This window comes from Vigna angularis, chromosome 9, assembly GCF_016808095.1.
Source record: "Vigna angularis cultivar LongXiaoDou No.4 chromosome 9, ASM1680809v1, whole genome shotgun sequence".
NCBI lineage: Eukaryota > Viridiplantae > Streptophyta > Magnoliopsida > Fabales > Fabaceae > Vigna > Vigna angularis.
In genome coordinates, this window is record NC_068978.1 from 11,786,099 (window position 1) to 11,813,409 (window position 27,311).

A 27,311-nucleotide genomic window follows, 5' to 3' on the forward strand; every position below is an offset into this window, starting at 1 on the left:
AGCTAATCTTAGAAAGGTTTGTTGGGTCTATTTTGTTACTTGCTTTTGGATCACTATAAGACTACCCACAAATATCTATTTCCTTGCTTGAGATGTCCGGTCCTTGATGAGAGCACATTGATTAGAGATATGATCAAATTATAATTTGTAAATAGGTGTAAACTTCAACTTACTAACTTGTTTTGTGAGATTGAGTTAGACTCATGAAATAATTTGTAACAATTGGTATTTAATGGAGAAATGAAATGCAAATAAAAGGAAATAAGTCTCATGAAATAAAGGAAACAAATCTCCATAACTAAAGACTCTAAATTTGAAACAAATCTACGAAATAGACTCCTAATCCCGATCCCTTAAGTTTAGGACTTTCTTGCAAACAAATATATATTTATTATTCAACAATTTTGTAGTTATTGTATAGTAAATGCCCAAATTAACCTTCAAGTCGTCTAAGATAATTTTTAGTCATAATAACTCAGCCCTTGTGCAGGCCTGAACTCTGATTCAGCCGATGATCTTGCCACCACATCCCCCTTTTTTTTCTCCAGTTCACTAATTTCACACTTAGGAAAGTACAATATTCAGTCATTAATCTTCTATCAACAAGCGAACTTGTACCTTTCAATATACGCAGCAGCCTGACATTTTACTGTGAATATCCATTTGCTGCCAGAAATATTCTTTTCTTTGGGTTTGTCAACAATATCCCTTTGTATTGAAAATAAGTATAGGCAGTTTTGTTGAAATAATTTCTAGCATTGTCAAACCTAAATCTTTTTATGTTGACCTCAAATTGATTCTGAGTCGTTGAATGAAAGATGGAAATAACAATAGTCACGTCATATTTTTGTGAAGCAAATGGATCCAAATAACTCTTGTGCAATCATCAATAAAGACTACAAACCAATGGGACCAAGAGATACTAGTTATAGTAGATTGTTCCCATATATCACTACTGATTAATTGGAAAGGTTGTGAACTTCTATTGTTGCTAATGGGAAAAGATACACGCATGTTTATATAATTCACAAGCCTCACAGTGCAGTAAACAAATCCTAAACCCTTAATTTAGGGATTTGTTATAAACAAATCTATATTTATTATACAGTAAATGTGCAGTATTTATAGCCATATTTCAACAAGACTAAAATTCACTTTTTTGGAATAGGCTAAGTTTTGTCTTTTCTCATTATATAGGAAGCATATTAATTGAAATAAGAAGGTAATGCTCAATTATAAATGAAAGATTCCGTCTTATATTGTTAAAACATTAATACACCAAAGCCTTGAAGCCACGTTGGATATCTTTTTAACATAACTCACGTTTTCCTTTGCCACGTTTTTTATGGTATTTTTTTTTATTTCAGATAAATGCTTCTTCAACAGAGAATGCGCTGGATTTCAATGATCCTGGCCATCGCTTTGAGCATTCACAACTGCTAATAGCGCTTTTGCATTCCCTTCCATTTGCACCTAGGCCTTTGCTGAGCAGAGCACTACAGGTATTGGCTTAACAATTTTTTTCACAATATGCATGCAATAGTTGTGCATCATATCTTATCTTTGCCTAGGTTTTCTTAGTGTGTTCTTTTCTAATGTTCTTGATTTATGCATTTGATTTTCTTATAGCAATTTACTTATTGAAGTACTTCTTAATTTAGGAATTTTAGTTTCTTGTTAGACACTTATTCCTTTTTCTTTTGGGTGTTGTAAGGGAATGTTGCCAATATTTTAAGATCAAAAGGATTGTGGTGTAACATAGAAATAATTTCTTTACTTCCTTAAGAGAGTAGCTAAGATTGATAATAACTTTAAAACTAATAAAAAGAAAGTGACAGGCTCAATTAGGTTCTGTTTTGTTGGATTTATCAAGGAGGAGGTTTATGGGGAGATACAAACACCAATGACATATGAGCCCACCATATAAGGGATTGACACCACCCTGTACTCAAAACCTTAAGGCAATGGGTTAATGGGTCTTTCATCTTTATATACTGCTCTACTTTATCATTTATCTTGTTAGTTTTTTGTGTAGTTTGATTAAGTTTTTGTAGTGTGTTTTAGTCCCACATTGTTTAGTATTGTGAGATGGTGTTCTTCACTTTGCTATATAAGAAAGCTTATGTAAGGTTTACAAATGCACCAAAACAAATACTTCTTAGTGTTGTTTAAATCTCTCTTCTCTCCTTTATTTCCCTTGTTCCCAACAATTGGTATCAAGAGCCCATTTCTTAGTATGCTCTGTGGTTGCAACAGCGTTTGATCTTCCACATCAGAAAAGATTTGGTCAGAGTAAATTTTCTTAGTATGCTCTCTGGTTGCAGCTGTGTCTGATCTTCCACATCAGAAAAGATTGTTTCTCTTGTTCTTGGGATCTCAGTTTAGAGAACTAGTGGGGGCTTTTCTTCAAAAGCAGTAGGAGCAATGGCAATGGACGAAGGCAAGATGAAGATTGAAAAGTTCGATGGTGCGGACTTTGGCTTTTGGAAGATGCAAATAGAGGACTACCTGTATCAGAAAGGTATGCAAGAACCTATCACAGGCAGGAAACCAGAAGCTATGAAGGAAGATGAGTGGAGCTTTCTAGACAGAAAAGCTCTCGGACCCATCCGTTTGACGTTATCTCGTAATGTTGCTTTCAACATTGCAAAAGAAAAGACTACAGTTAGTCTTATGGCGGCCCTTTCCAGCATGTATGAAAAGCCGTCGGCCGCAAACAAAGTTCATTTGATGAGGCGGTTGTTCAACCTACGGATGACAGAAGGCACATCAACAGCGCAACATATAAACGAACTCAACACAATTACAATTCAGTTGAGTTCAGTTGGAATCAATTTCGATGAAGAAGTACGAGCTCTAATACTTCTTTCTTCCCTACCAGAAAGTTGGAATGCTACTCTCACAGCTGTGAGTAGCTCCTCAGGAAGCAACAAGTTAAAGTTTGATGATGTTCGTGACTTAGTTCTCAGTGAAGAGATCCGACGGAGAGAATCGGGTGAACCCTCAACCTCTTCAGTATTGCATACAGAGTCAAGAGGTAGAAGTTCAACCAGAGGAACTGGACGCGGCAAGTCAAAGGAGAGGCAGTCCAAATCCAGAAATCATCAAAGCTCTAACAAATCAAAAACTATCGAATGTTGGAATTGTGGGAAGACTGGTCACTACAAAAATCAATGCAGGAGTGCCTCGAAGAAACAAGAGGTGAAAGATGAAGCAAATGTTGCTATGACCTCAGGAGGAGGTGATGCGCTGATATGTTCGTTGGAAAACAAGGAAGAGTCTTGGGTGTTAGACTTTGGAGCATCCTTCCATGCAACCTCACAGAAAGAACTATTCGAAAATTATGTTCCTGGAAACCTTGGTAAGGTTTACCTTGGTAATGAGCAGTCATGTGAGATTGTAGGTAAAGGTGTAGTAAAGATTAAGTTAAATGGGTCTGTATGGGAATTAAAAAATGTCAGACATATTCCTGACCTGACGAAGAACTTAATCTCAGTGGGCCAGCTAGCCAGTGAAGGCTACACGACAATCTTCCACAGTGATGATTGGAAGATTTCAAAAGGTGCGATGACAATTGCTCGAGGCAAAAAGAATGGTACTCTTTACAAGACAGCAGGAGCATGTCATTTGATTGCAGTTGCAACAAATGAAAGTCCCAATCTATGGCACCAAAGACTTGGACATATGAGTGAGAAGGGGATGAAGGTCATGCACTCAAAAGGAAAACTACCAGGTCTTCAGTCAGTAAAAATTGACATGTGTGAAGACTGTATACTTGGAAAGCAAAAGAGAGTGAGCTTTCAGACAAGTAGAAGAACCCCAAAGAAAGAAAGGCTTGAGCTCATCCACTCCGATGTTTGGGGACCAACGACTGTCCCATCCGTTGGTGGGAACCAATACTTCGTGACTTTTATCGATGATCACTCCAGAAAGGTATGGGTTTACTTTCTGAAACACAAGTCTGAAGTATTTGAAGCTTTCAAGATTTGGAAAGCTATGGTGGAAAATGAGACAGGATTGAAGATTAAGAAGCTCAGATCTGAAAATGGTGGTGAGTATGTAGACACCAGATTCAAGAAGTTTTGCTATGAGCACGGAATCAGAATGGAGAGAACCGTGCCAGGTACGCCTCAACACAATGGTGTAGCTGAGCGTATGAATCGAACGTTGACTGAAAGAGCCAGAAGCATGCGTGTACAGTCAGGCTTACCAAAACAGTTTTGGGCAGAAGCAGTCAACACAGCAGCTTACTTGATCAATCGAAGTCCATCGGTACCATTGGAGCACAAGATACCGGAAGAGGTATGGAGCGGAAAAGAGGTAAAACTCTCACATCTTAGAGTTTTCGGCTGTGCATCATATGTGCATATTAGCGATCAAGTTAGAAACAAACTTGATCCAAAATCAAAGAAGTGTACTTTTCTTGGTTATGGTGAAGATGAATTTGGCTACCGCATATGGGATGATGAAAACAAAAAGATGACCCGCAGTAGAGATGTAATCTTCAATGAAAAAGTGATGTACAAGGACATGCATAATACTGACACCAGAAAATCAGAAACGAGTGAACCAGTTTATGCAGAGGTGGAAGATATCCCAGAAAGTCCTATATTGAGGAGTCCTCAGCCAGAGGAATCAAATGAAGAAAACAATGAGCAATTAGAACCTCCTACTCCAACTCCTGTATTGAGAAGATCCTCTCGGCCCCATGTGCCTAACAGGAGATACATAGACTACATGTTACTCACTGATGGAGGGGAGCCTGAAGATTATATGGAAGCTTGTCAAACCACGGATGCCGACAAGTGGGAGCTTGCTATGAAAGACGAGATCAAGTCTTTGATCTCAAATCAGACATGGGAACTAGTTGAGTTACCTATGGGAAAGAAAGCCCTTCACAACAAATGGGTGTATCGAGTGAAAGAAGACCATGATGGTTCCAAGCGATACAAGGCCCGACTGGTTGTCAAAGGATTTCAGCAGAAAGAAGGAGTTGACTACACTGAAATCTTTGCTCCAGTTGTCAAGCTCAATACTATCAGGACTGTGCTAAGTATTGTGGCTAGTGAGGAGCTCTACCTAGAGCAATTGGATGTGAAGACTGCATTTCTTCATGGAGATCTAGATGAGGAGATTTACATGCACCAGCCTGAAGGCTTTTCAGAAGGAAAGAAGAAAAACATGGTGTGCAAATTGAAGAAGAGCCTGTATGGCCTGAAACAAGCTCCAAGACAGTGGTATAGAAAGTTTGAAAGCTTCATGCACAAGGAAGGTTTCCAGAAGTGCAATGCTGATCATTGTTGTTTCTTCAAAAGGTACAAGTCCAACTATGTCATTTTGCTACTTTATGTTGATGACATGTTAGTAGCAGGATCAGATATAACAGACATCAGAAATTTGAAGATGCAATTGTCAAAAGAATTTGACATGAAGGACTTAGGCCCAGCAAAGAAGATTCTTGGAATGCAAATCACGAGAGATAAGCAAAAAGGAGTCTTGCAGTTATCTCAGGCAGAGTACATCAACCGTGTTTTGCAGAGATTTAACATGGACAAGGCCAAACCAGTCAGTACTCCTTTGGCCAGTCATTTTCGTCTATCCAAGGATCAGTCTCCTCAGACAAAAGAAGAAGAAGAGATTATGGCTAAGATTCCGTATGCTTCAGCCATTGGAAGTCTGATGTACGCGATGGTATGCACAAGGCCAGACATTGGCTATGCAGTGGGAGTTGTAAGCAGGTTTATGTCAAATCCAGGTAAAGCTCACTGGGAAGCTGTGAAATGGATTTTGCGATATCTACGAAAAACTAAGGAGAAGTGTTTGTGCTTTAGTAAAGGTGAACTAAAAGTACAAGGTTACGTAGATGCAGACTTTGCTGGAGAAATTGATTATCGAAGAAGTACCACTGGCTACATATTTACTGTTGGAACTACAGCTGTTAGTTGGATGTCACAAATACAAAAGATCGTTGCTCTATCCACTACAGAGGCTGAATATGTAGCAGTAACAGAAGCTAGCAAAGAATTGATATGGCTTCAAGGATTGTTGACAGAGTTGGGATTCATCCAGGAAAAGACTGTTTTGCACAGTGATAGTCAAAGTGCAATACATCTGGCTAAGAATTCAACTTTTCACTCCAGAACGAAGCATATTGATCTCCGTTATCACTTCATCAGATCTCTGCTTGAGGATGAAGTACTAACGTTGAGGAAGATACTGGGAAGTAAGAACCCAGCGGATATGTTGACAAAGGTTGTCACAACAGAAAAATTGAGGCTTTGCAGTACCTCAATTGGCCTTCAAGAATAACTGATGATGAAGGCAATTACACTATGTAATAATCAAACTCCAAGTGGGAGAATTGTTAGTTTTTTGTGTAGTTTGATTAAGTTTTTGTAGTGTGTTTTAGTCCCACATTGTTTAGTATTGTGAGATGGTGTTCTTCACTTTGCTATATAAGAAAGCTTATGTAAGGTTTACAAATGCACCAAAACAAATACTTCTTAGTGTTGTTTAAATCTCTCTTCTCTCCTTTATTGCCCTTGTTCCCAACATATCTAATGTGGGACTTAGACTCACATTTGGATTTCCAACATATTTAAACAACAATAGGAATTGAATAAGTCTGATAATAAGTTTAAAACTAATAAAAAGAAATATGCTCAACTGGGTTCTGTTTAAATAACAAGAGGAATTGAATCAAGAGAAACAAAAACAATCTACCTCCTGGAGTTTATTACTGAGTGTATTAACCAAGAGAATACAAGTTTATGATTTCAAAGCACCTTGATAGGATATGGAGAGTTTATGAGAAAGAGAAGAGGGAATGAGGAGGTTAGGAGAATAAATGAGGTGTAACTGTAATAACAGTTAGTGGCGGGAAAGGAGCTCTTATAAAGAGCTGGTGTACTCTTGTAATAGTTTTAGTTTTGAAAATTCATTCTTTGTATAGACAGGAAACATTTATCCTGTGGAGGGGGAACTTGGCTCACTTGGAGGCTTTGGGTGTACAAATTGGAGGAATAATAACAGATTTACTCGATTTTACTATCTTTTCTTCCCATGTGGTGTGTGTTAGTGAAGTGTCTAGATAGATTTCCTTCCAAGAAACCTATCACACCTTTTCTGTACTACAAAAAAGAAACAGGGTAATTTACCCCCTGTTTACATTGTTTAGTAACTAATTCTGTAACGTAACCCTATTTCCTTTTTTTCTAAATAAGTGTCTGTGTCACCTCAAGAAGATGTCTATTTTTTCTTTTAGCAATGCATTTTGTTGTGGTGTATTCACACAAGTAAATTCATGAACAACACCATTTTCAGAAAGAAATTTAGACGTGTCTTGATTTACATATTCCCACTCATTATCAGAACATGAACTTTTAATTGACTTCCCGAATTATGATTTTACCATATGGAAGAATTTGTCAAATAAAACTTCATATTTTTCTTTCATGAGAAAAATCCATGTAACATGACATGCTTAAGTAAATAATAGGGATTCCTTAGTGGTGAGAACTTTGTCGCCTAAACTATCCCAAACAAACTGAACTAACCCCCTCTACTGTAGTTTAAGAATCAAGTCAGGTCAGTCCAAGGAGAACTACTGCGGTGAGTTCATTGACTTGTTGAAAGACAGATTTTTAGGGGGTTTCAAAAGCAATAACAGAAAGCAGTAACAACTAAAGGCTAGAATAATTAAACAGCACTTAACACCATGAAATACAGGCTGTGAAACTAGAAAACAAAAATTCTACTAAGCCAGAACTCTGAGATGAGATGTGTAACAGGGAGAGGAAGGTGCAATGGAAATTGAAAATAAAACAGTTAAGAGATAAAAACGAGTACTATGCAGTCAACTTAATGAAATCATAGTTGCAACATCAAAACAGAATTTAACCAAAAAGAGAAATGTGTAATAGAGAATAAAATAGGAACTACTTTCACTAAAACTGAGGAAATGAAATTGCAAGACTGGAATGTAAAGTGCAACACATATTACATGAAATGCATGATTAAACTAAATAGTAAAAGTAGATATCAAAAGAAAAGCATCAATAAAATAGTAGGTGCTCCAACTCAGGGCTCAAAAAGATGAAAAAGGCAACAAATAGCATAGTAAAACAATGCATAACCAATGACTGAAATAGTAGTTCAGAAAATCAGAGAAGTTCATTGTGCAAAATCAACCATTCATCTCAGCACTAAGATAAACACATACAAAACTGGAATGTAGCATTAAAAATGGACAAATGCCCGAGAAATACTAATATCACCTTAATCACTAAAATTAGGTGGAAGAGCAATAAAATAAAAGGAAATGGAATAATGAAAAGAAGAACATAAAACATATGGAATAAAAAACTAACCACAAATCAAGACTACAACATTGTTAAACTGGTAAATGAAAAAATGTCACCATAGAGAAGCTCATGGCATTGGGTGGTACTGCAGCTCCCAAACTTCCTAAAAATTGATAAACCAAGCTAAAAAATGAAAGGTAAAATAAAAATCCTAATGAAGTGTAATAAGCCTTAATATGAAATTGAGTTATCACTTAGTCCCCTCTTAATTAAAACAGCAATACAAAAAAAGAAAGCTCTGACAGTTGCAGCAGTGACGATAGTTACAATTCTGACAATGGCAATGGTGGAAGCTCTGGCAACAACTCAGGCAAAAGTACGACGACAACTCTGGAAAAAGCTCTGACAAAGGTCTGATGACAGGTCCAACTAGGGTCTGGTGGCAGCTTCGGTGAGGATCTGGTGGCAGCTCTGGTTGATTGCGAACGGGGTGCTGTAGCGGTGACAAAACCACAAGTTGGGTGGCAACCTTAATATTTGAAGGAAATGGGTACACTTCAACCAATTCTAAAAGGAACCATAACTAAGAGGGTAAAGAATAAATGCGAAAGTAGGGCTCCCAAGATCAGGAGCTTTATATCTAACTTGAAAATATTAATATAAAATAAAGAAGGTCAATGTAGTTAGAATCTATTCAAATTGATTCATTTGAAATCGTAAATTAACCTTTATCTATAGAGAGCTCTAACCCTAAAGTAATAATTACAAAGAGATCTCTTGAATCTTTTAACAACTTCTATCAAGTTCTAGTAATACATTTAATATTCTACCTACAACTTTCAGTAATGCATTGAATATCCTACTAACAACAAATTCTAAGGAAAAAAAACCATTGTAATTATAGGATTGTTTTTAAATACAAAATCCTAGTTTTAAAAGCAAGATACACATGTAATAAATATTAAAAATATAGCAAGGATAAAACACAGAACTTCCTAACATACATAATGAGTAGCGTGATTTTGAAAGTTATCAAACATTGTTTTAAGGCTTCCATTCCTGCCTGATAATTTCCAATTACAATTATATGATCTGAATAGACAGTATAACCCCTTGAAGTGAAAGGCTTAATAAATAGTATATGGTCACCTAGGCTTTGCTTGTATCCCATGGTCTTCATTACAGTAGGAGACTGTTTCAATTCATAGAGCTTGAAATCATGCTCTATGAGACTTCCTTAGTTTTCAATCCATAGGTTATTGAAAAAATAGATAAAAAGATTTAAGCTATGTTGGTTATATGTCACATTTAGTTCTATAGTCTCTCCATTTCTTTCTTTATGAGCAAAGTTTTGCTTTTCGGCAAGTTTTGGCTTTAAGTACATAGTTAAGTATTGCAGTGCATGCAAATGCCGCTGCCATACAGAAAGTCTGTTTATGGAATTGAGTCCGATGGAAAGTTCCAGCAGTGCATGTACTTCCCAATTGAGAACTTGTTTCTGACCCTCTAGTTTTAAGCTCCCTGTTTGTGTATGATTTCAGGATCTTCTATTTTTGGCTTGCAGTCATCCAGAAAATAAAGGGATTCTGACAAATATGGAGGAATGGCCTGAATGGATTCTCGAGGTCCTAATATCAAACTATGAGGTAAAAATTTATGAAGCTCTTATCTTTGCCTTTTTTTACTATCCTTCATTTTTCTTCAATAAAATTTAATAGACACTTATGTCTCCCCTTCAAAACTTCAAGAAAAAAGTCTTAACTTATGATGGATTATTGCAAGGTCATGACTGATTATCACAACATTGTGGCTCAAAAACAATGTCTGAAGCAAATAATTCACAAGGGTATTTATGAATCATTGTAGTATTAATAAATTTGATTTTAAATGGTTTAAGTCTCAAAACTTTTTCTTAGAGTAGAAAACCTGATTTAATTTATAAATTTTGAAAAATATTATCATGTTGTTTTAGAAACCTTATATATGATCCTAATCCAGGATTGAGATTTTACCTTTTGGATTGTTTTCATTGAAAGTTATCTACCTTGGAAGAAAGAGGAACATCTAAGAGAGAGAGGAAGAGAGAAAATTTCTGATTTTAGATAGAGAATACAAGATCATGGAACTCTATAGAGCTTGAACCCTATAGAGTATGTGCATATGACACGTGTCTGTCAGTTAAAACAGAAATAATATAACAACTAAAAATGCTACAGCTACTGAAAAACACAGCATAATGAACTGCACTAGGTTTATACTACACTAATACAACAAGGGTGCAAGAGGGCTATGTTTTCAAAGTATTGTGGTTTGAAAATTAATTGATTTGTGTGAATACATGTAAACTTCTTGTGTAATGTTATTATTTATGCAGCATGCTTTTTTCTTTTTGCTTGAACAGTTGGGTCCAGGCAAATCATCTGATTCGACACGCCTTGGGGACATAGAGGACATAATATATAAATTCCTTGTTATAATGCTAGAACGTTCAATGCGCCAAAAGGACGGATGGAAGGTTCATTTGCATTATATTCGGCTAGTGTCTGATCTTGCCATAGTTTATTTTTTAATATTTTTATATTAATTCTTTTTTTATTTGGTGGATCGTTTTATATTTGTAGGATATTGAAGCAACAATTCATTGTGCAGAATGGCTTTCAATTATTGGTGGATCTAGCACAGGAGAGCAGCGAATTAGGTAAGTTTGTATCCATTTGGAGCTCGTTATTATTACTATTCAGCTCCATCATGGTAGTATGTTCCTTTTGCTACTTGATATTGTTCGACATTGGCTATATTTTGAAAAGGTAGCTAAAAAGCTAATTAGCTCATTGGATTTTAAAGTGTTTGATATAATTATCTGTTGACACAAATGATCAATATGGAAATGTTTGATACTTTTGTATAAATTTTATTTTTATTTTATTGGCAGAATATATTTTGAGGTAATTATAGTTTTAGTTTTTTTATTAATTATAAACTCTTATAAGTTTTTTATTTGTAGAGATATTATTTTAATTGTATTTTTTAGTTTCAATTACTTTTTTTTTTGACATATTATGATTTTTACTATTAATTTTATAATATATCTTCATATTTTTCCAACCAAATTTAAAATAAAATCAAGTAGCATACACTTAAGTAGATGACCTACCCTTGTTATGTTGATTAATGTGATAGTTATAATATCTTGAAATACAATACTAAAATATCGTGATAAATACAAAGGGATCACAAGCCTTGGGAGTGACTGCTTTTCTATAAATATTCTGGGCAGAATTTTCGATGCTATTAAATTATCCTATTTCACTGTTTCTAGTGAAATAAAAATTATATTTTCTTGAAGCCTCGATTTGGAATTGAAACACAACATATCATTGCTATATATGTGCCAGGTTGTGAAGCTAGTCCCAAGGTTAACTGAATTAAAGATACTCTCGATCTTTTAAAAATTGTAAGTTTCACTGAAGTTTAAATATTTAATAAAATTCGCAGTCACTCCCAGATATACTCCACATTGATTGACAGGGAACTCAATGAGGAACAAATGATGTCTGAAAGACAGGCATGAATAATAGATTAGTGGCATTCTTGGTAATGGATGAGCAGTTCTTTGATAACACTGATCTATGCTATTATTCTGCTGATATGTACTCTATTTTATTTTTCTTTTCTTACATTTTCCTTCTCTGAATTCAATGCCATAATCCTAGTCTAGCTTTGTGGAAAATTATTAGGAGAATTTTAGGCATATCTTTCACAGGCTCTTTCTATACTGTCATATAATTCCCTTGTCTTGATAAAAAGTTTACACTGAAGAGATGTTCTTTTTACCTTGGTATAATGGTTTATGCGACAATTCTTCCTTGGTTCATGTATTGAAGGCGTGAAGAGTCATTACCTACATTTAAGAGAAGGCTCTTTGGTGGCTTGCTGGACTTCGCTTCTAGTGAGTTGCAGATCCAGGTACATATTGTTTCCAACCTCTGTTGATTTTTCCTAATGAACAGTTTCATTTTCCCATTACAAGATAATTTGTCCTTTTCATCTTTTGACGTTGTTTCCCTACTTGTTAATTTTGGTTATTAATGTATATGCTCATCTAGAAAACAATTTCTCAACTACTCACAGAAATGTGTGAATGTATAAGAACACGGACTATTGCAATTATATATATTCCTTTTGTTGAAACGAGTGGAAGAAAAACAGAAATAACGTCTACATTCAGACTTTCCTTACTGCAGACTCAAATTATTGCCATGGCTGCTGCTGGTGTTGCTTCTGAGGGCTTGTCTCCAGATGCTGCCAAGGCAGAGGCTGAGAACGCTACTCACCTGTCTGTGGCTTTAGTAGAGAATGTTATTGTGATACTAATGCTTGTTGAGGATCATATAAGGTCTCAATGCAAGCAGTCATCTTCTTCACGTGCTGCAGATGGCTCTCCATCTCCCCTATCTCTCTTTTATCCAGTGCATTATAACTTAACATCATCATTCACAAGCTCAGAATCAACAGATGTTAGGGGTGATCGCACATCAGCATCTAGCAACTCTGGGGGAGTCTCTCTTGACGTATGCATACAGTAATTTAAAAGTAGATGTGCATGCATGCTATGTGTCATAAATACAATAATTTGCATTATCTCTCCACTGTTCTTCGTGTCATTCCTTCAAAATTCATACAATGGTTGCATATCATCCTGTTTTTCTATAAGCCTTTTCTAAAATCAATAATTTGATACATTGCTTATTAAAGTTTCAATTTCTGTTTTATTTTTTTGCAATGCTGTTAGGGGTTGGATAGTTTATGAAAGAAGGAAGAAAAAGAAGGCCTAACTGCCTTAGCGGTGAAGCGGTGAGAAATAGGGCGGGTAGTATGGGTATATAAGGAATAACACTTTATACTGTGATTAGACAGAGAGAAAAATCATATACTTTGTATAGACCGGTGGCAACACCTGGTGAGAGGGGTTAGGCCCTCATCTTACACGTGTTTCTCCTTATTCATTTCATAGAATAAAATACGCATTATTTGATTCTTTCTGTTGAGTGAGTTTGTGTTTTAGTGACCGAGAGTTATGGTTAGGATCCTATTCTCGGATTCCTAACAGAGTGGTCCGACCTGCCGGATTCGAGGGAGAGAGATTAGAGTAATGGAGGGAAGAAACGAAGGACGCCTAAACGTGGTGGAGAGCCAGCTCGAAGCTATAGAGATTGCAGTAGATGGATTGAAGGCGGAAAACGTGGCGATAAGACAAGACTCGGTGTCTATTCGCCAGGATCTTCAGGAAATCATGCAAATGCTGGGAAATCGCAACCACGAACACGAAGGTAGATCGGATGGGAGTCAGGCTTCAATGAACGGCATGCAGAGGACGAGGCGAGAGGATGAGAATGTAGGTTCGCGCGATGCAGAGCGAACTGAGGGGCAATTTTATTGGAGGAAGAAGGTGGAGCTTCCCGTATTTGAGGGAGTGGATCCTCTGAACTGGATCAACCGAGCGGAGCGTTTCTTTGAGCTACAGGGGGTAACGGAGGAAGAGAAGGTCAGAGTTGCTTATGTCAGCATGGAAGGGAGCGTTGGTTATTGGTATCGGTTCTGGCGGGAGAAAGCGACGAACCGCACCTGGGAAGGGCTGAAATGCGCGATGATCGGACGATTTGGGGACATGAACAGGGGTTCGATTTTTGAGAGGCTCATGACTAACCGTCAGACCGGAACAATCGAGGAGTACATTCGAGACTTCGAGATTCTGGTAGGACAAACGAACGGAGTAACTGACACACAACTTCTAGGCTATTTCCTCGGAGGCTTACAGGAGGACGTGAGGAATAGAGTGCGACCGCATGATCCCCAAGAACTAATGACGGCGATGCGAATTGCGAGAGATGTGGAGGTCCTACCGGGAGGAGCTAAGACTTGGGGTGGTGGTGCGAATCGACCACAAGGGTCGGGGGGACGAACGACGAGGACGATAACTCGAGTGGAACCAATGCGAAACCACGAAGGGCGGACGACTAGTATGGAGAGCGTAGGGTCTGGGGGAAGAGAAGGAAACTCGGGACATACGACGGGAAGGGGTGCGAGTGCTACGGGGAACAACACCATGGGAAGAGGAGTGCGAAACCTCCCTTATCACGAATATCTCAAGAGAAGGGAAGAGGGACGTTGTTTCCGGTGTGGGGGGCAATTTACCCCTGGTCATCGTTGTCCGGAACGCAGCTTGAGGGTGTTGATTTTGGGCGAGGATGAGGAGGAAGAACCTGGAGAAACCGAAGTGAAGGTGGAAAATGAGAGGTTAGAATTATCTTTCTTATCTGCAGGAGGATTGACTCAACCGAGAACCATGAAACTTCAAGGAAGTTTGGGTGATAGGGTGGTGATGATCATGGTTGACAGTGGTGCTAGCCACAATTTTATATCCCAAAAGTTGGTTGGGAGCTGCAAATGGAGGTAGATAAAGGCCAAATTCATTCTGTCTGTTTGGGGGACGGACAGAGGAAACAAACCCAGGGTTGTTGCAAAGGGGTAGTAATACATATGGGGGATATTGAAGTTACGGAGTAGTATTATGTTTTCGATTTAGGAGGTGTAGACCAGATTCTAGGGGTGGAATGGTTGGCTAAGTTGGGGGAAGTAGTGAATAATTGGGGTAATTTAACCATGAAGTTCCAACAAGGAGGACAAGAAGTGATGATCCGATCCGAGGGGATTCGACTTTGGCTAGGGAGATAATAGCACCCGAAGCGCTGCTCAAAATTACTGAGGTAGAGGCGGTAGCAGTAATATGGGGATTAAGACAAATGGAAGTACCTATAGGAGAAGGGGAGAAGCAAGATCTGACAGAAAAACAGGGGAGTGAGTTGGAAAAATTGCTAGAAAAATTTCAGCAAGTGCTTCATGAGCCTCAAGATTTACCGCCAGAGAGAGAGAGTGAGCACAAGATAATTCTGAAAGAAGGAACAGGCCCCAGTAATGTGTGCCCTTACAGATATCCACACTTATTGAAGGGGGGAAATAGAAAAACAGGTGGGGAAGGTGGCCTTCAGATTATTGTTGCCAGACACTGCTCGAATACATCCTGTATTCCACGCATCACATTTGAAACCGGCAATTGGAGCGAAGAGTGTAGAGCGGGAGCTGCCAGCTGATCTGCATATGGAGGGCCCAACTATTTGGCCAATTCGTATTCTGAATAGAAGACAACAACAACTAGAAGAAGAGACCAGAGAGCAATTGCTAATTGAATGGAATGAAGGAGGGGTGGATGGAGCGACATGGGAAGACAAGATTACTATCCAAGAGCAATTCCCAGAATTTAACCTTGGGGACAAGGTTCCTCTTCAGGATGGGGGTAATGTTAGGGGTTGGATAGTTTATGAAAGAAGGAAGAAAAAGAAGGCCTAACTGCCTTAGCGGTGAAGCGGTGAGAAATAGGGCGGGTAATATGGGTATATAAGGAATAACACTTTATACTGTGATTAGACAGAGAGAAAAATCATATACTTTGTATAGACCGGTGGCAACACCTGGTGAGAGGGGTTAGACCCTCGTCTTACACGTGTTTCTCCTTATTCATTTCATAGAATAAAATACCCATTATTTGATTCTTTCTGTTGAGTGAGTGTGTGTTTTAGTGACCGAGAGTTATGGTTAGGATCCTATTCTCGGATTCCTAACAAATGCTATATCTGTTTTCTCCATAAATATCCATCTTTTTTCATAGAGAATTTGAACAGAGAAAAGATAGGAAAAAACTAAACAAGAACAGAATATTTTCATTAATACTATGTATAAGAAGTATTTATAGAGACAGATGGCTTCTCGCTATTATAAACTGACAGCTGTACAATGAAAATGAACACATACAATGAAAGAAACCTACAAGTGTACAAGTTTGACTCTTTATACAAGTTGACTATAATATGTACACTTAACATTTGGCAGGGTCCTTAGGATCAAGTTTTTTCTAGTTTTCCGTTCCCTTCTCTTCCCTACTTCCATTTTATTTGCAGTCTTGTTGATTCAATTTTTATAACCCCCTTCTCTCTCTCTCTCTCACACACACACAGACACACACACACACACTCACTTATGGTCATGCATGTGTTTGTTTTTATAATGGTGTGACTTGTTTTCTCAACTTTTTAGGTACTTTCGTTAATGGCTGATGCAAATGGTCAGATATCTGCTGCAGTTATTGAAAAGCTTGCCGCAGCAGCTGCAGCTGATCCGTATGAGTCTGTTTCTAGTGCTTTTGTATCATATGGATCTTGTGCCAAGGATTTAGCAATTGGGTGGAAATATAGAAGCCGTTTATGGTACGGTGTTGGCCTTTCATCAAATACAGCTTCATTTGGTGGTGGAGGGAGTGGATGGGAATTTTGGAAGTCCTTACTGGACAAAGATGACAATGGCAATTGGCTTGAACTTCCATTGGTGAAGAAGTCTGTAGCAATGCTGCAAGCATTGTTGCTAGATGAGTCCGGGAAAGGTGGTGGTCTTGGTATAGGTGGAGGGTCAGGTACTGGAATGGGAGCAATGACTGCGTTATACCAGCTGTTAGACAGTGACCAGCCATTCTTGTGCATGCTTCGGATGGTTCTTCTATCGATGAGGGAAGATGATGATGGGATTGACAGTAAGATGAGTGAAGAAAGGAAACTGCAGTCAGCACTTTTGTGGAGGTAAAATAACCTCTGTAATCATATTACTTCTAGCTCACTTATTCATTCTTAAATGACATTTTATCATTACCTGGAAAAGTTCCATTAAGGTTGGTACATTGACATTAGCTTTATTTTCTTCTTGGTCACCCAATACTTTTTTTTGAAGAAAAAAAAATCATGTTAGACATCAGGATGATGAAGCTTTAGCATTCCACCTAAGTTGGCACCCTAAAACTTCAAACATCATTTGTCATCACACAAACATCCATTAAAGAAGAAAAAAAGAAAAGATACAAACAAGCAAAAGGAGGCTAAATCGAACCTGTGCCCAAAAAAAGAAAACCGACCCAGAATCCTAACAAAAACTAAATTCTGGAAGCTTAGAACAATTCCTAAAAAAGAATCAGTGTTTACCACGGGGTAAACAATCAAACCAAAAGTAGTCCAATTTATTATCAACCCCTATGTTAGCCATAAGATCACCACATTTATTATCTTCATAGTGTTTAAGACGCGCTTTTTCCATTTCTACTTGGTTATTTTTTGTGAAAAATAGAAAAATTATGGAATTTTCTCCATTTCAAAACCAAACAATAAATTGGTATTTAATGGAAAAATGAAACCCTAATGAAAGGAATTAAATCTCCTTAAATAAAGCAAATAAATCTCCAAACATAAAACCTATAAATCAGGAGCTAATCTACCAAATAAACTCTTAATCCTAGTCTCTTAATTTCAAGGATTTCTTCCAAACAAATCTGAATTTATTACTCAATTAATCTATATTTATTGTATAGAAAATGTGCAATATTTACTAATAGATTTTAATTTAATAAACATAGGAAACAGTCATGTGGCTGTAAAATCAATGCTTAACATTAAGTTTTGGAAAGATTACAATATAATGCAGTTCTGCCTGACAAAACTTAATAGAGAGAAAGACAAAAGTTATGAGCAGTTATGGGTGGTTACAAACTAGTGTAACCTCCGAAAATTACAAAATAAAGAGAAAATAAAAAAACAGAAATAGGGATAAAACTATATTAGAAAACAAGAAAAAAAAATAACAATCAAATAACAAACATATAAAATAGGCCCCCTCAAACTTGAGGTGAGGGATTGGGACGGATGAAATCCATCACTTTGAGTTTGAAATGGAGGACTGAAAACGAGCGAAGAAAGTGGTTTGGTGAGAGCATCAACCCACTGATCAAGACCAAAAATTTGAGAGACCACGAGTTGCTGGGATAACACCTATTCATGAACAAAAAAGACACCAGTCTCCATATGCTTAGTCCTGGAGTGAAAAACAGGTTATGGGCAATAACAATTAAACTCTAGTGAACAGGTGTAACTTCAAGGGCAGGGTATTACTTGGTTCAGTGGTAAAATTTATATTAGGAGAAATAAATAAAGGAGGCGATTATAACCTCCTACAGTTGTAACCTTCTAAAACAGACTATTATATATAGTTTGTGTATAGGCCGTTGATTTTTCAGTTTTGGAGTTTATGAGGAAAAGGGTTTGGAAGAGTTAAGGTCCTCTCGAAAAGCTTGGGTTTTATGAGATTCATTGTTGTTGTACTACTCCCACATTGGCATAACAGTTTTATTCATAATAAAATCATTCAGAACCTATCTTGAATATTTTTGTAACTATTGGTTGTCCTATCATTGTTGAGGCTAAAACAATTGAAGGTAGTCTATTAATTAAATAACATACAGTAAGAACAAGGAACCTTATGTTGAAAAAGAAAAGTTCGAGTTTGGTCAAATAAGTGTTCATTTTTCTATTGTTTTGACACAAGATGATACCCTCCTTACTGCAAAAGGAATTAAGTTCTTGATTAAAACAATTTTTAGCATTATCAAATCAAATCCTAACACTAAACTAATTTTTACCACTGTGAAAAAACAATGAACAAAAGAGCTGACTTTTCTGATTTTTTCTTTTAGAAGGAATACCCATGTAACCCCAGTACTATCATCTATGAAGGTAATGAACCAATGAGCAGTAATTACATTTGGGATATTTGAGGGACCCTAGACATCAATCTCTAATAATTGACTTGTAAGGTGAGAATTTCCAAAAGTTTATGAGCTTTCTTTAAGTCATATCTCTAGTTGATGTGAAACTAAAAACTAATGTTGTGATTACACTTCAGAATTAAACTGTAAAATAATTCTAGAGGGCTTGATTGATCTCTCTCATAATCTTCTATTTACAAGAATAAATTGATACAAGAGTACATGATAATTAGAGTAATCCTAGACACAATATAATCATGATAAATAGGGTAACCCTTGACACAATATAATGATGATAAATAAGATAAATATCCTAACACTCCCCCTCAAGTTGGAGCATACAAATTGTATGTACCAAGCTTGAAAAAAATAAACTCAATCTGAGGACCCCTTAATGACTTGTTCAATACATCTGCGAGTTGATCGTTTGACCCAATAAACTCAGTACATATTTCTTTAGTCAACAACTTTTCAATAACAAAATGACAATCAATTTCTATATGTTTAGTCCTCTCGTGAAACACTGGATTTGATGCAATGTGGAGAGCAGCTTGATTGTCGCAATACATCTAGTATGGATGTCACAAAATTTAAGCTCTTGAAGGAATTGTTTCACCCATATAAGTTCACATGTTAGTGATGTCATTGTCCTATACTCGGCTTCAGTTGTTGATCGAGCTACTACATTCTGTTTCTTACTTTTCCATGAAATAATGTTTCCTCCTAGAAAAACACAATATCCTATAGTATACCGTCTATCAATAGGCGAAGCTGCCCAATCTGCATCACAATACCCAGAGACCTGAATGGTTCCTTTATCTTTGTTAGATATATTATATCTTTTATCTTTTAGTTAGTTTGTTATTATTTCTCATTTGTATTTTGGGCTTAGCCCATATTTCTTCTATTATAAATAGAGAACCCTATGTGTGTATTTAACACAAGGGAGATTAATTCAAATATAGTTTTTCACTATATTCAACATGGTATCAGAGCAGGTTCTCTGATCCTCTTCTAGTGATCTCTGCTGTCTGCCGGCGGCCGGCCGCCATGGCCGTCGGCAGCCCCTACAGTTTCAGTCGACAGTCTATTTTCCGTCGTTCTCAGTGCAGCCAATCGGCTCTGTCGTCGACCATCGCCGCTTTCCGCTGCCGTCGCTGCTATCGCTATCGCCGCCACTTTCCGCCATCGCCGCCGTCGCCACCGCCGGCCACCGTCACAGTTTCGACGGGTAACCTGCGGATCTGGACCGTCTCTTCGAGCGACGGCCAACCACGTCGGTTTTGAGAGCCAGTTGTCAGTCATGCGCCTCCACGCAGCGCTTCTTTTCGGCCAGTCCGTCGTCGGCCGCCGGCCGCCGTCACAGTTTCGACCGGTGACCAGCAGATCTGAAGCGTCTCCTCGAGCGACGGCCAACCCCGCCGGTGCCGGCGTCTAATTATTCCCCACGCTCCGCCACGCACCGCTTCTATGTTCGCTGCGAACAGGTGCGTACAGCTCACGCGCCGCCCTCTGGCCACCGGAAAGTCTCCGCGACACCTCCATAGCCGTCGTCTGGTCCTCATCTCTCTGTTCAGACCCTCAGAGCAGCCATTGCTGCCATCTTCGTTTGTCCGCGCCGTCTTCCGCTGTCCAGGCGCCGTTTGACACTGTCCGGCGCCGTTTTTCTGCTGTCCAGGCGTCGCTTGCCGCTGTTCGGCATTGTTTGCCGCTGTTCGGCATTGTTTGCCGCTGTTCGGCACTGTTTGCCGTTGTTCGGCACCGTTTGCCGCTGTACGGGCGTCGTTTGCCGCTGTCCAGGCGCCGTATGCTTCCAACAACTGTAGGCCCCCATCACCTCGTCAGTTAGTGATGGCAGTCCCTGTAGTTTTGTCGCTTCCAGCCACTACAGGCCCCATCAGTGATGGCAATTTAGTCCCTACAGTTTTATAGCAGTCAACCGCCGCTGCAGTCGCTACCGCCTCAGACAGACGCAACTGTGTCAGTTCTTCTTGGGCTAGAGTTAGCCCGATCTTCTTGTGATACACTGCTAAGTATCACCACTTCGGAGTTGTCCAGCAATGAATTTTGGACCTCCAACGTATCTTTGGATCTTTGATGCCTTTATTTCAACATTATAGCTTAATATTTTGTTTCTGTTTTAGTGGTCCAGCAACTGTGATATTCCACATTTCCGCCCTTCACACTAAGGGGGAGTACGTTTCCAAGACACTGCAAGTCACATATATATGGGTGTAGTCCCTGCAGTTTTGTAGATTTCAGCTACTACTGTTGATCCCGTCACCCAGCCATCATTGATGAGGATTTAGTGTAGTCCCTGCAGTTTTGTAGCTCTTAGCTTTCAGCTACCACTGTTGATCCCATCACTCATCCATCATTGATTGGAAATCAGTCCTTGCAGTTTGTCATTGTCCTCCACTACTTTCGTTCATCCACTTTTGAAGTTGAAGTTTCACAAGCTGCTGTTAGTCCATCTATGTTTGCCTCACACTCTCGAAGACAAATCATCTAGTTCAACACTGAGTTAATCTATTCCAAGCTTAGTTCATACAATTTGTATGCTCCAGCTTGAGGGGGAGTGTTAGATATATTATATCTTTTATCTTTTAGTTAGTTTGTTATTATTTTTCATTTGTATTTTGGACTTAGCCCATATTTCTTCTATTATAAATAGAGAGAACCTTATGTGTGTATTTAACACAAGGGAGATTAATTCAAATATAGTTTTTCACTATATTCAACAATCTTCAGATAACAATCCTTTCCTGGGAGCCTTTTTGACATACCTTAGAATACGAATGAGAGCATTCCAATGGTCAACACATGGAGCCTTCATGAACTGACTAACCACTCTAACTACAAAGGATAGATTTGGCCTTGTAATAGTGAGATAAATCCGTTTTCCCACCAGCTTCCTATACCTCTCTGGATCAAAGAATAATTCACCTTCTTCTATCCTTAATTTCTGGTTTGGGTCCATGGGACTGTCTACCGGTCTGCAATCAATCATGAATGTTTCTTGTAATATATCAAGAGCATACTTCCTTTGGGAGATTACAACTCCATCTTTTGATTGCGCTACTTCAATGCCTAAGAAGTATTTCAGACTTCCAAGATCCTTGGTTTGAAAATGTTTACAAGAAGTACTCTTTTAGTTGAGATATTCCAATTACATCATTTCTTGTAATCACAATATCATCAATATATACTATTAAGTAAACACATTTCCCAAGAGAAGAATGACAGTAAAAAACTGAATGCTTGAGGCCATATAGAGATCGATGCAGTTTGCATACCATACCAGACTCCCCCTCAAGATCACCATGTAGGAAGGCATTCTTGATATCCAATTGATGAAGTGGCCAGTGACGAATGGCTGCCATGGCAAAGAAGAGGCAAATAGTAGTCATCTTGGCTACAGGAGAGAAAGTGTCACAATAATCAAGACCATAAACCTGAGTGTAACCTTTTGCAACAAGTCGGGCTTTGAGTTGATCAATTTCACCATCAAGACCGACTTTAACTGCATACACCCCATCGGCAACCAACCGCCTTTTTGCCCGAGGGAAGGGGCACCAGCTTCCAAGTATTACTTTGGTCAAGAGCCCGCATTTATGCAATCATAGCTTGTCGCGTTTCACATTCTTGGATATAACAACAAAAGACACTGAAGCTAAAAGAGAAAAATAGGAGGGCGACAATCGATGATAGCTAAGAAAATTATAAGTGGGATGAGGGTTTCGAGTGGAACGAGTACTTTTTCTGAAGGCAATAGGTCATGCTGAATCATTTTCACCAGGAGGCGTGGGAGGAGGTGACGAGGGAGAAGAATCTGAAGTAGGAGATTCACCATGGTCTTGGGGAGGTGGACTATCCATTAGGGCCCTGTGTGGGATGATCTCAGTATGTGGAGAAATGGGTGCAGGAGGATTGTGATCAAGACTTGGAATGACAGGGACAGTGGAGCTATATGACTCAGCCATTGTAATAGGAAGGACCTGCTGGAGGATAGAAACATCCTGAACAGATGGAGAGAAGTAAGGAGTCTATTCAAAGAATGTGACATTTGGCAGACATGTAATACTTCTTAGTTTCAGGAGAGTAACATTGATATCCTTTTTGAAGTCAAGAATAGGTAAGAAGACACATTTGAGAGCTTGAGCGAAGAATTTGTCTAGACCTAGAGACATGTTATGAACAAAACATACACAACCAAAAACTCGGGGAGATGTATGAAAGAAAGGATCATTAGGAAGCAAAATGGAGAAAGGGACTTTATTATCAAGAGAGGAGGAGGGCATCCTATTAATAAGATAACATGCAGTTAAGATGGCATGCCCCAGTTATGGACAGGAATATGGGCACCAAGCAAAAGGGTAAGGGCAGTTTCAACCAAGTGTCTATTTTTTCGTTTTGATATAGCATTTTGTTGTGGTGTATGAGGACAAGTAGACTGATGTAAGATACCATGGGAACTCAAGATGGCAGAAAAGGAGGATGAAAAATACTCTTTTGCATTATCACTTCTTAATATTTTAATTACTTGACCAAATTGATTCTTGATTTCATTCAAAAAGGATGTAAAGATAACTAACAATTCAGAACGATTTTTCATAAGATAAACCCAAGTACATCCTGAATATTCATCAATAAAGGTAACAAAATATCTAACACCAAAGGAGGAGATACGACTAGGTCCCCATATATCAGAATGGATGATGGAAAAACTATAATTACATATTGATTGAGACCTTTTAGGAAAGGAAGATCTAACATGTTTTTCTAATTGACATGACTCACATTCTAAGGTTTGGAGACCACTAAGTTCAGGACACATCTTTTTTAATTTGGACAAATGAGGATGGCCAAATCGATCATGTAGCACTTTAGGATTAGGAGCAGCAACACAGGACACCCTTGGACGAGATCCAAAATAGTATAATTCGCCAGCTTCATATCCTTCTCCAATCTGTCTCCCTAAACCATGATCCTGTATAACAAAAGATTTATGATCAAAGGACACAATATAATCATGATAAATAGGGTAACCCTTGACACAATATAATGATGATAAATAAGATAAATATCCTAACAATTACAATTAAGGCAAGATTTGAAAAGGTCACAGCAAATGCAAATGACCGGTTTTTACAAGTCAGGTGGCTTTTCAACACTCTCCTTCTCACCTTAAGCTACTAATTTGGAGCGTGGAAATGTAGATGACGCAACAGTTCAAGAATAGACAATAACACCATTTTGGAATTTAGGCTTAGGACCAAACTGAATCTTACAAAACTAACTTGGATGTTGATGATTGACCAAAATTTATAAGCCTTATTCAAGTCATATAGCTAGTTAATTGGAGACGATGGGTTTGTTTGGACAAACTTCTCCATAATAACTTCTAAAGAGGAAAAATATGAAGAAAAGAAATGAAAAGAATTTCTTCATAAATTAAAGTTCGCATATGCATAAGCTAATTTATTAAAGCTCTCTCCCATAACTTCTTCAAACTTTAATTTTTTTAATTTGTGCACAAGGTAACTTCAACTTAGGTAAAAAACTCTAGTAATTTTTTCTTTTTCTTCTAGACGTTGTTTTGTTATGTAGAAGTTTGTCTAAGAAAACCCTAAAGCACACCCTCGAGACTACAATTAAGGCACCTCAAAGAGGCCATCACTAACTCAAGCTAGGTGTCACTGCAATTAAGAAAGGTTTAATAATTTTCGAGGTCCCTATTCATGCACAAGCGTCTTAAATAGGTCTTTCTATTATTTTTTATCTTAATTAGGTCCCTATTTGTATAAAATTGACTCAATTACACCGTTGTCGTTAATTTGAGTGAACGACATTAACATTTGAGTCACATGGCATGCTGAATTTGCAAATGTTAATCACGTGACACATTGAAGTCGCATTACGTGGTAAAATATGTTTTACCTAGTGGCATTATTTTAAGTTTTATAAAAGTAAAACTTTATTAAAAAAGAGGTCTTATGCTAAATTGGAGATTATTTAGAAAAACTTGTCACACATTATGTTCATTGTGCAAAAGTAGTGAAATTAGGGTTTTAGTGGTTTTTGGTTTTCGTTTAAAATTGGGGATCATTCAATCAAAGAAGTTGTCGATCTACAACATTAGGGTTTCACTGTAGATCGAAATTGTTCTTTTGTGACATGGGTGCCTGGGTTGTAAAATCCCTTTCTCACCCAAAAATTTGGGTTTTCGAATTGGGGAAAACTTGATCCTATGCCTTTTCTCTCTTTAGATTGCTAACGCAAATAGGGTTTCACCCCTTTCATCTGCGGCGGCACATGGCAGCGTAATGGTGTTCGTGGTCTGATGATGGCTTTCCCTGTTGCGCGAAATTGGAGGTTCATGGCTCGAAGAAATTGCAGGTTCATTCCTGCAAGTTCGACTCGCGGAGAAGAGAACTCGGGAACTGAGTTGTGTTTTCTGATTCCAGGTTTTGAACAGCGATTTGGGTGCTTGAAGATGATGGAGGATACAAATCTGGTTTGTGAGACGCAATTAGGGTTCACGGCAATGGCGGTTTGCGTTTGATGTTTCTGGTTGGGGATTTTTTTGGGTTCGTAGGTGAAGACGTAAAGATGACGATTTGTGGTCGGAGGTGTGGTTGCTTGCACGATTCTTGCAATTTGATGAAGGTCGGGCGAATCGCAGCGATGCTCTGTGGCGGCATAAGCATGTACGAGACTCAATCAGAGCAAATCATGTTTCCTTTAATCATGCCGTCAATTTGCTTCCACCAACAAAACCCTAATTTTTTTATGAACAACTAATTTGATTGAGTGAAGCACAATTTGGAACCAAAAGAAATAATAATCCACTCAAACCCTACTTTCGTTACTTGATTTTGTGCAAATAATCCCTAATTTAGCATAACATGTTTTATTTTAATTAAATTTTAGTTTTGTAAAACTTAAAATAACTAAATTGCAGGTAATGCGATCTAACTCTGCCACATGGTTAAGATTTGCAAAGTCAGCATGCCACGTGACTACAATCTTAACGTCGTTACTGAAATTAACGTCAATGGTGCAATTGAATCAATTTTACATGAATAGGGACCTAATTATGATAACGAATAATAGAAGGACTTATTTCAAACTATTCTGCATAAGGAGGGATTTCGAAAATGATTAAACTAATAAGAAAATTTTGCAATTAAGAAAATTTTCAATAAACAACGATGTTTGGAACTCATGAGGAGCAATAGGAGTATTTAGTTATCTTATTCTAATGGATTTTGTCTGATCTTTGGTAAGTTAATTGTTTCCTGGCTTGATTGACTTTGGAGTATAGTATTTAGATTTATTTGTAGTGTAAAAATAAACGTTAGTGAATTGTCCGTTATATCATCACACGGTGTGCCATATTAATGTATTATCCTTCTATTTTGAGTCTATACTATTCTCTGCTCCTTGCTTACCTAAATTCTACAATTTCAACCCGTTAATGCTGTCGTCTTATTTATTTAATTACTTATTCTTATATGACAGTGTTCTCTCACCTATTCTCAACATGCCGATTTCTGATGCTAAGAAACAAAGAGTCTTGGTAGCATGTTGTGTGATTTATTCAGAGGTTAGAATTGACTCCGTTTAACATTTATATTCTTGGTTACTATGTTATCCAAAATATTTATCATTGTCTTTCTTTTGCCTACAATCGTTGTAATCACCATAATATACAATATTTGGGTAGGTATACCATGCTGTTAGCATAGACCGAAAGATTCTTCGCAAAAAGTATGTTGAGGCTATCATACCACCATTTATTGCTGTCCTAAGGAGATGGCGCCCTCTTTTGGCTGGAATTCATGAACTTGCGGCTGCTGATGGTTTGAACCCTCTTACGGTGGAGGATCATGAACTAGCTGCTTATGCTGAGTCAGTTGAGGTAATTCAATTCACGTAGTTTATATGTGATCAAACTTAAACAGTCACAGATATGTTTGCACTCATTATGCATAAACAATTTTACATGTAAACTACGTTTCTGAAATTATTTTTTAGTATGTAGAGTACAAGTACTAATCTAATCATATAAATTAACCTATACTTATTGTTGTTAGTAGCTTTAGAATCATTGGTACATGAGCTTTGGAATTTTATTTGGTACTAAGAAGACCAGTAGCAACAGAAATACTTTTTTGAGCTACAAGAGAATGATGTACAGTTTAAGAATATATATCAAAGTTGAAGCTCTAGTATCGTATAATTTTAGGAGAAGAATTTTTTTTTTCTTCAATCATCAAAATTTTGTAAGAGTTTGTTTACACAGAAAT

The 27,311-nt window shown here is 37.8% G+C and overlaps 1 protein-coding gene across 1 annotated transcript in view; it reads left to right on the plus strand.

Moving 5' to 3' along the window:
* The window catches only part of LOC108337961 (BEACH domain-containing protein C2), a 73,803-nt gene that overhangs the window by 15,402 nt on the left and 31,090 nt on the right, over positions 1 to 27,311 (plus strand). Inside the window, exons 4-12 of the mRNA XM_017574552.2 lie at positions 1,368 to 1,502; positions 9,845 to 9,949; positions 10,705 to 10,818; positions 10,925 to 11,001; positions 12,188 to 12,269; positions 12,548 to 12,874; positions 16,455 to 16,990; positions 26,524 to 26,608; positions 26,729 to 26,923. Of these exons, the coding sequence (XP_017430041.2) occupies positions 1,368 to 1,502; positions 9,845 to 9,949; positions 10,705 to 10,818; positions 10,925 to 11,001; positions 12,188 to 12,269; positions 12,548 to 12,874; positions 16,455 to 16,990; positions 26,524 to 26,608; positions 26,729 to 26,923 (1,656 nt within the window). The remainder of the gene's footprint in view (positions 1 to 1,367; positions 1,503 to 9,844; positions 9,950 to 10,704; positions 10,819 to 10,924; positions 11,002 to 12,187; positions 12,270 to 12,547; positions 12,875 to 16,454; positions 16,991 to 26,523; positions 26,609 to 26,728; positions 26,924 to 27,311) is intronic.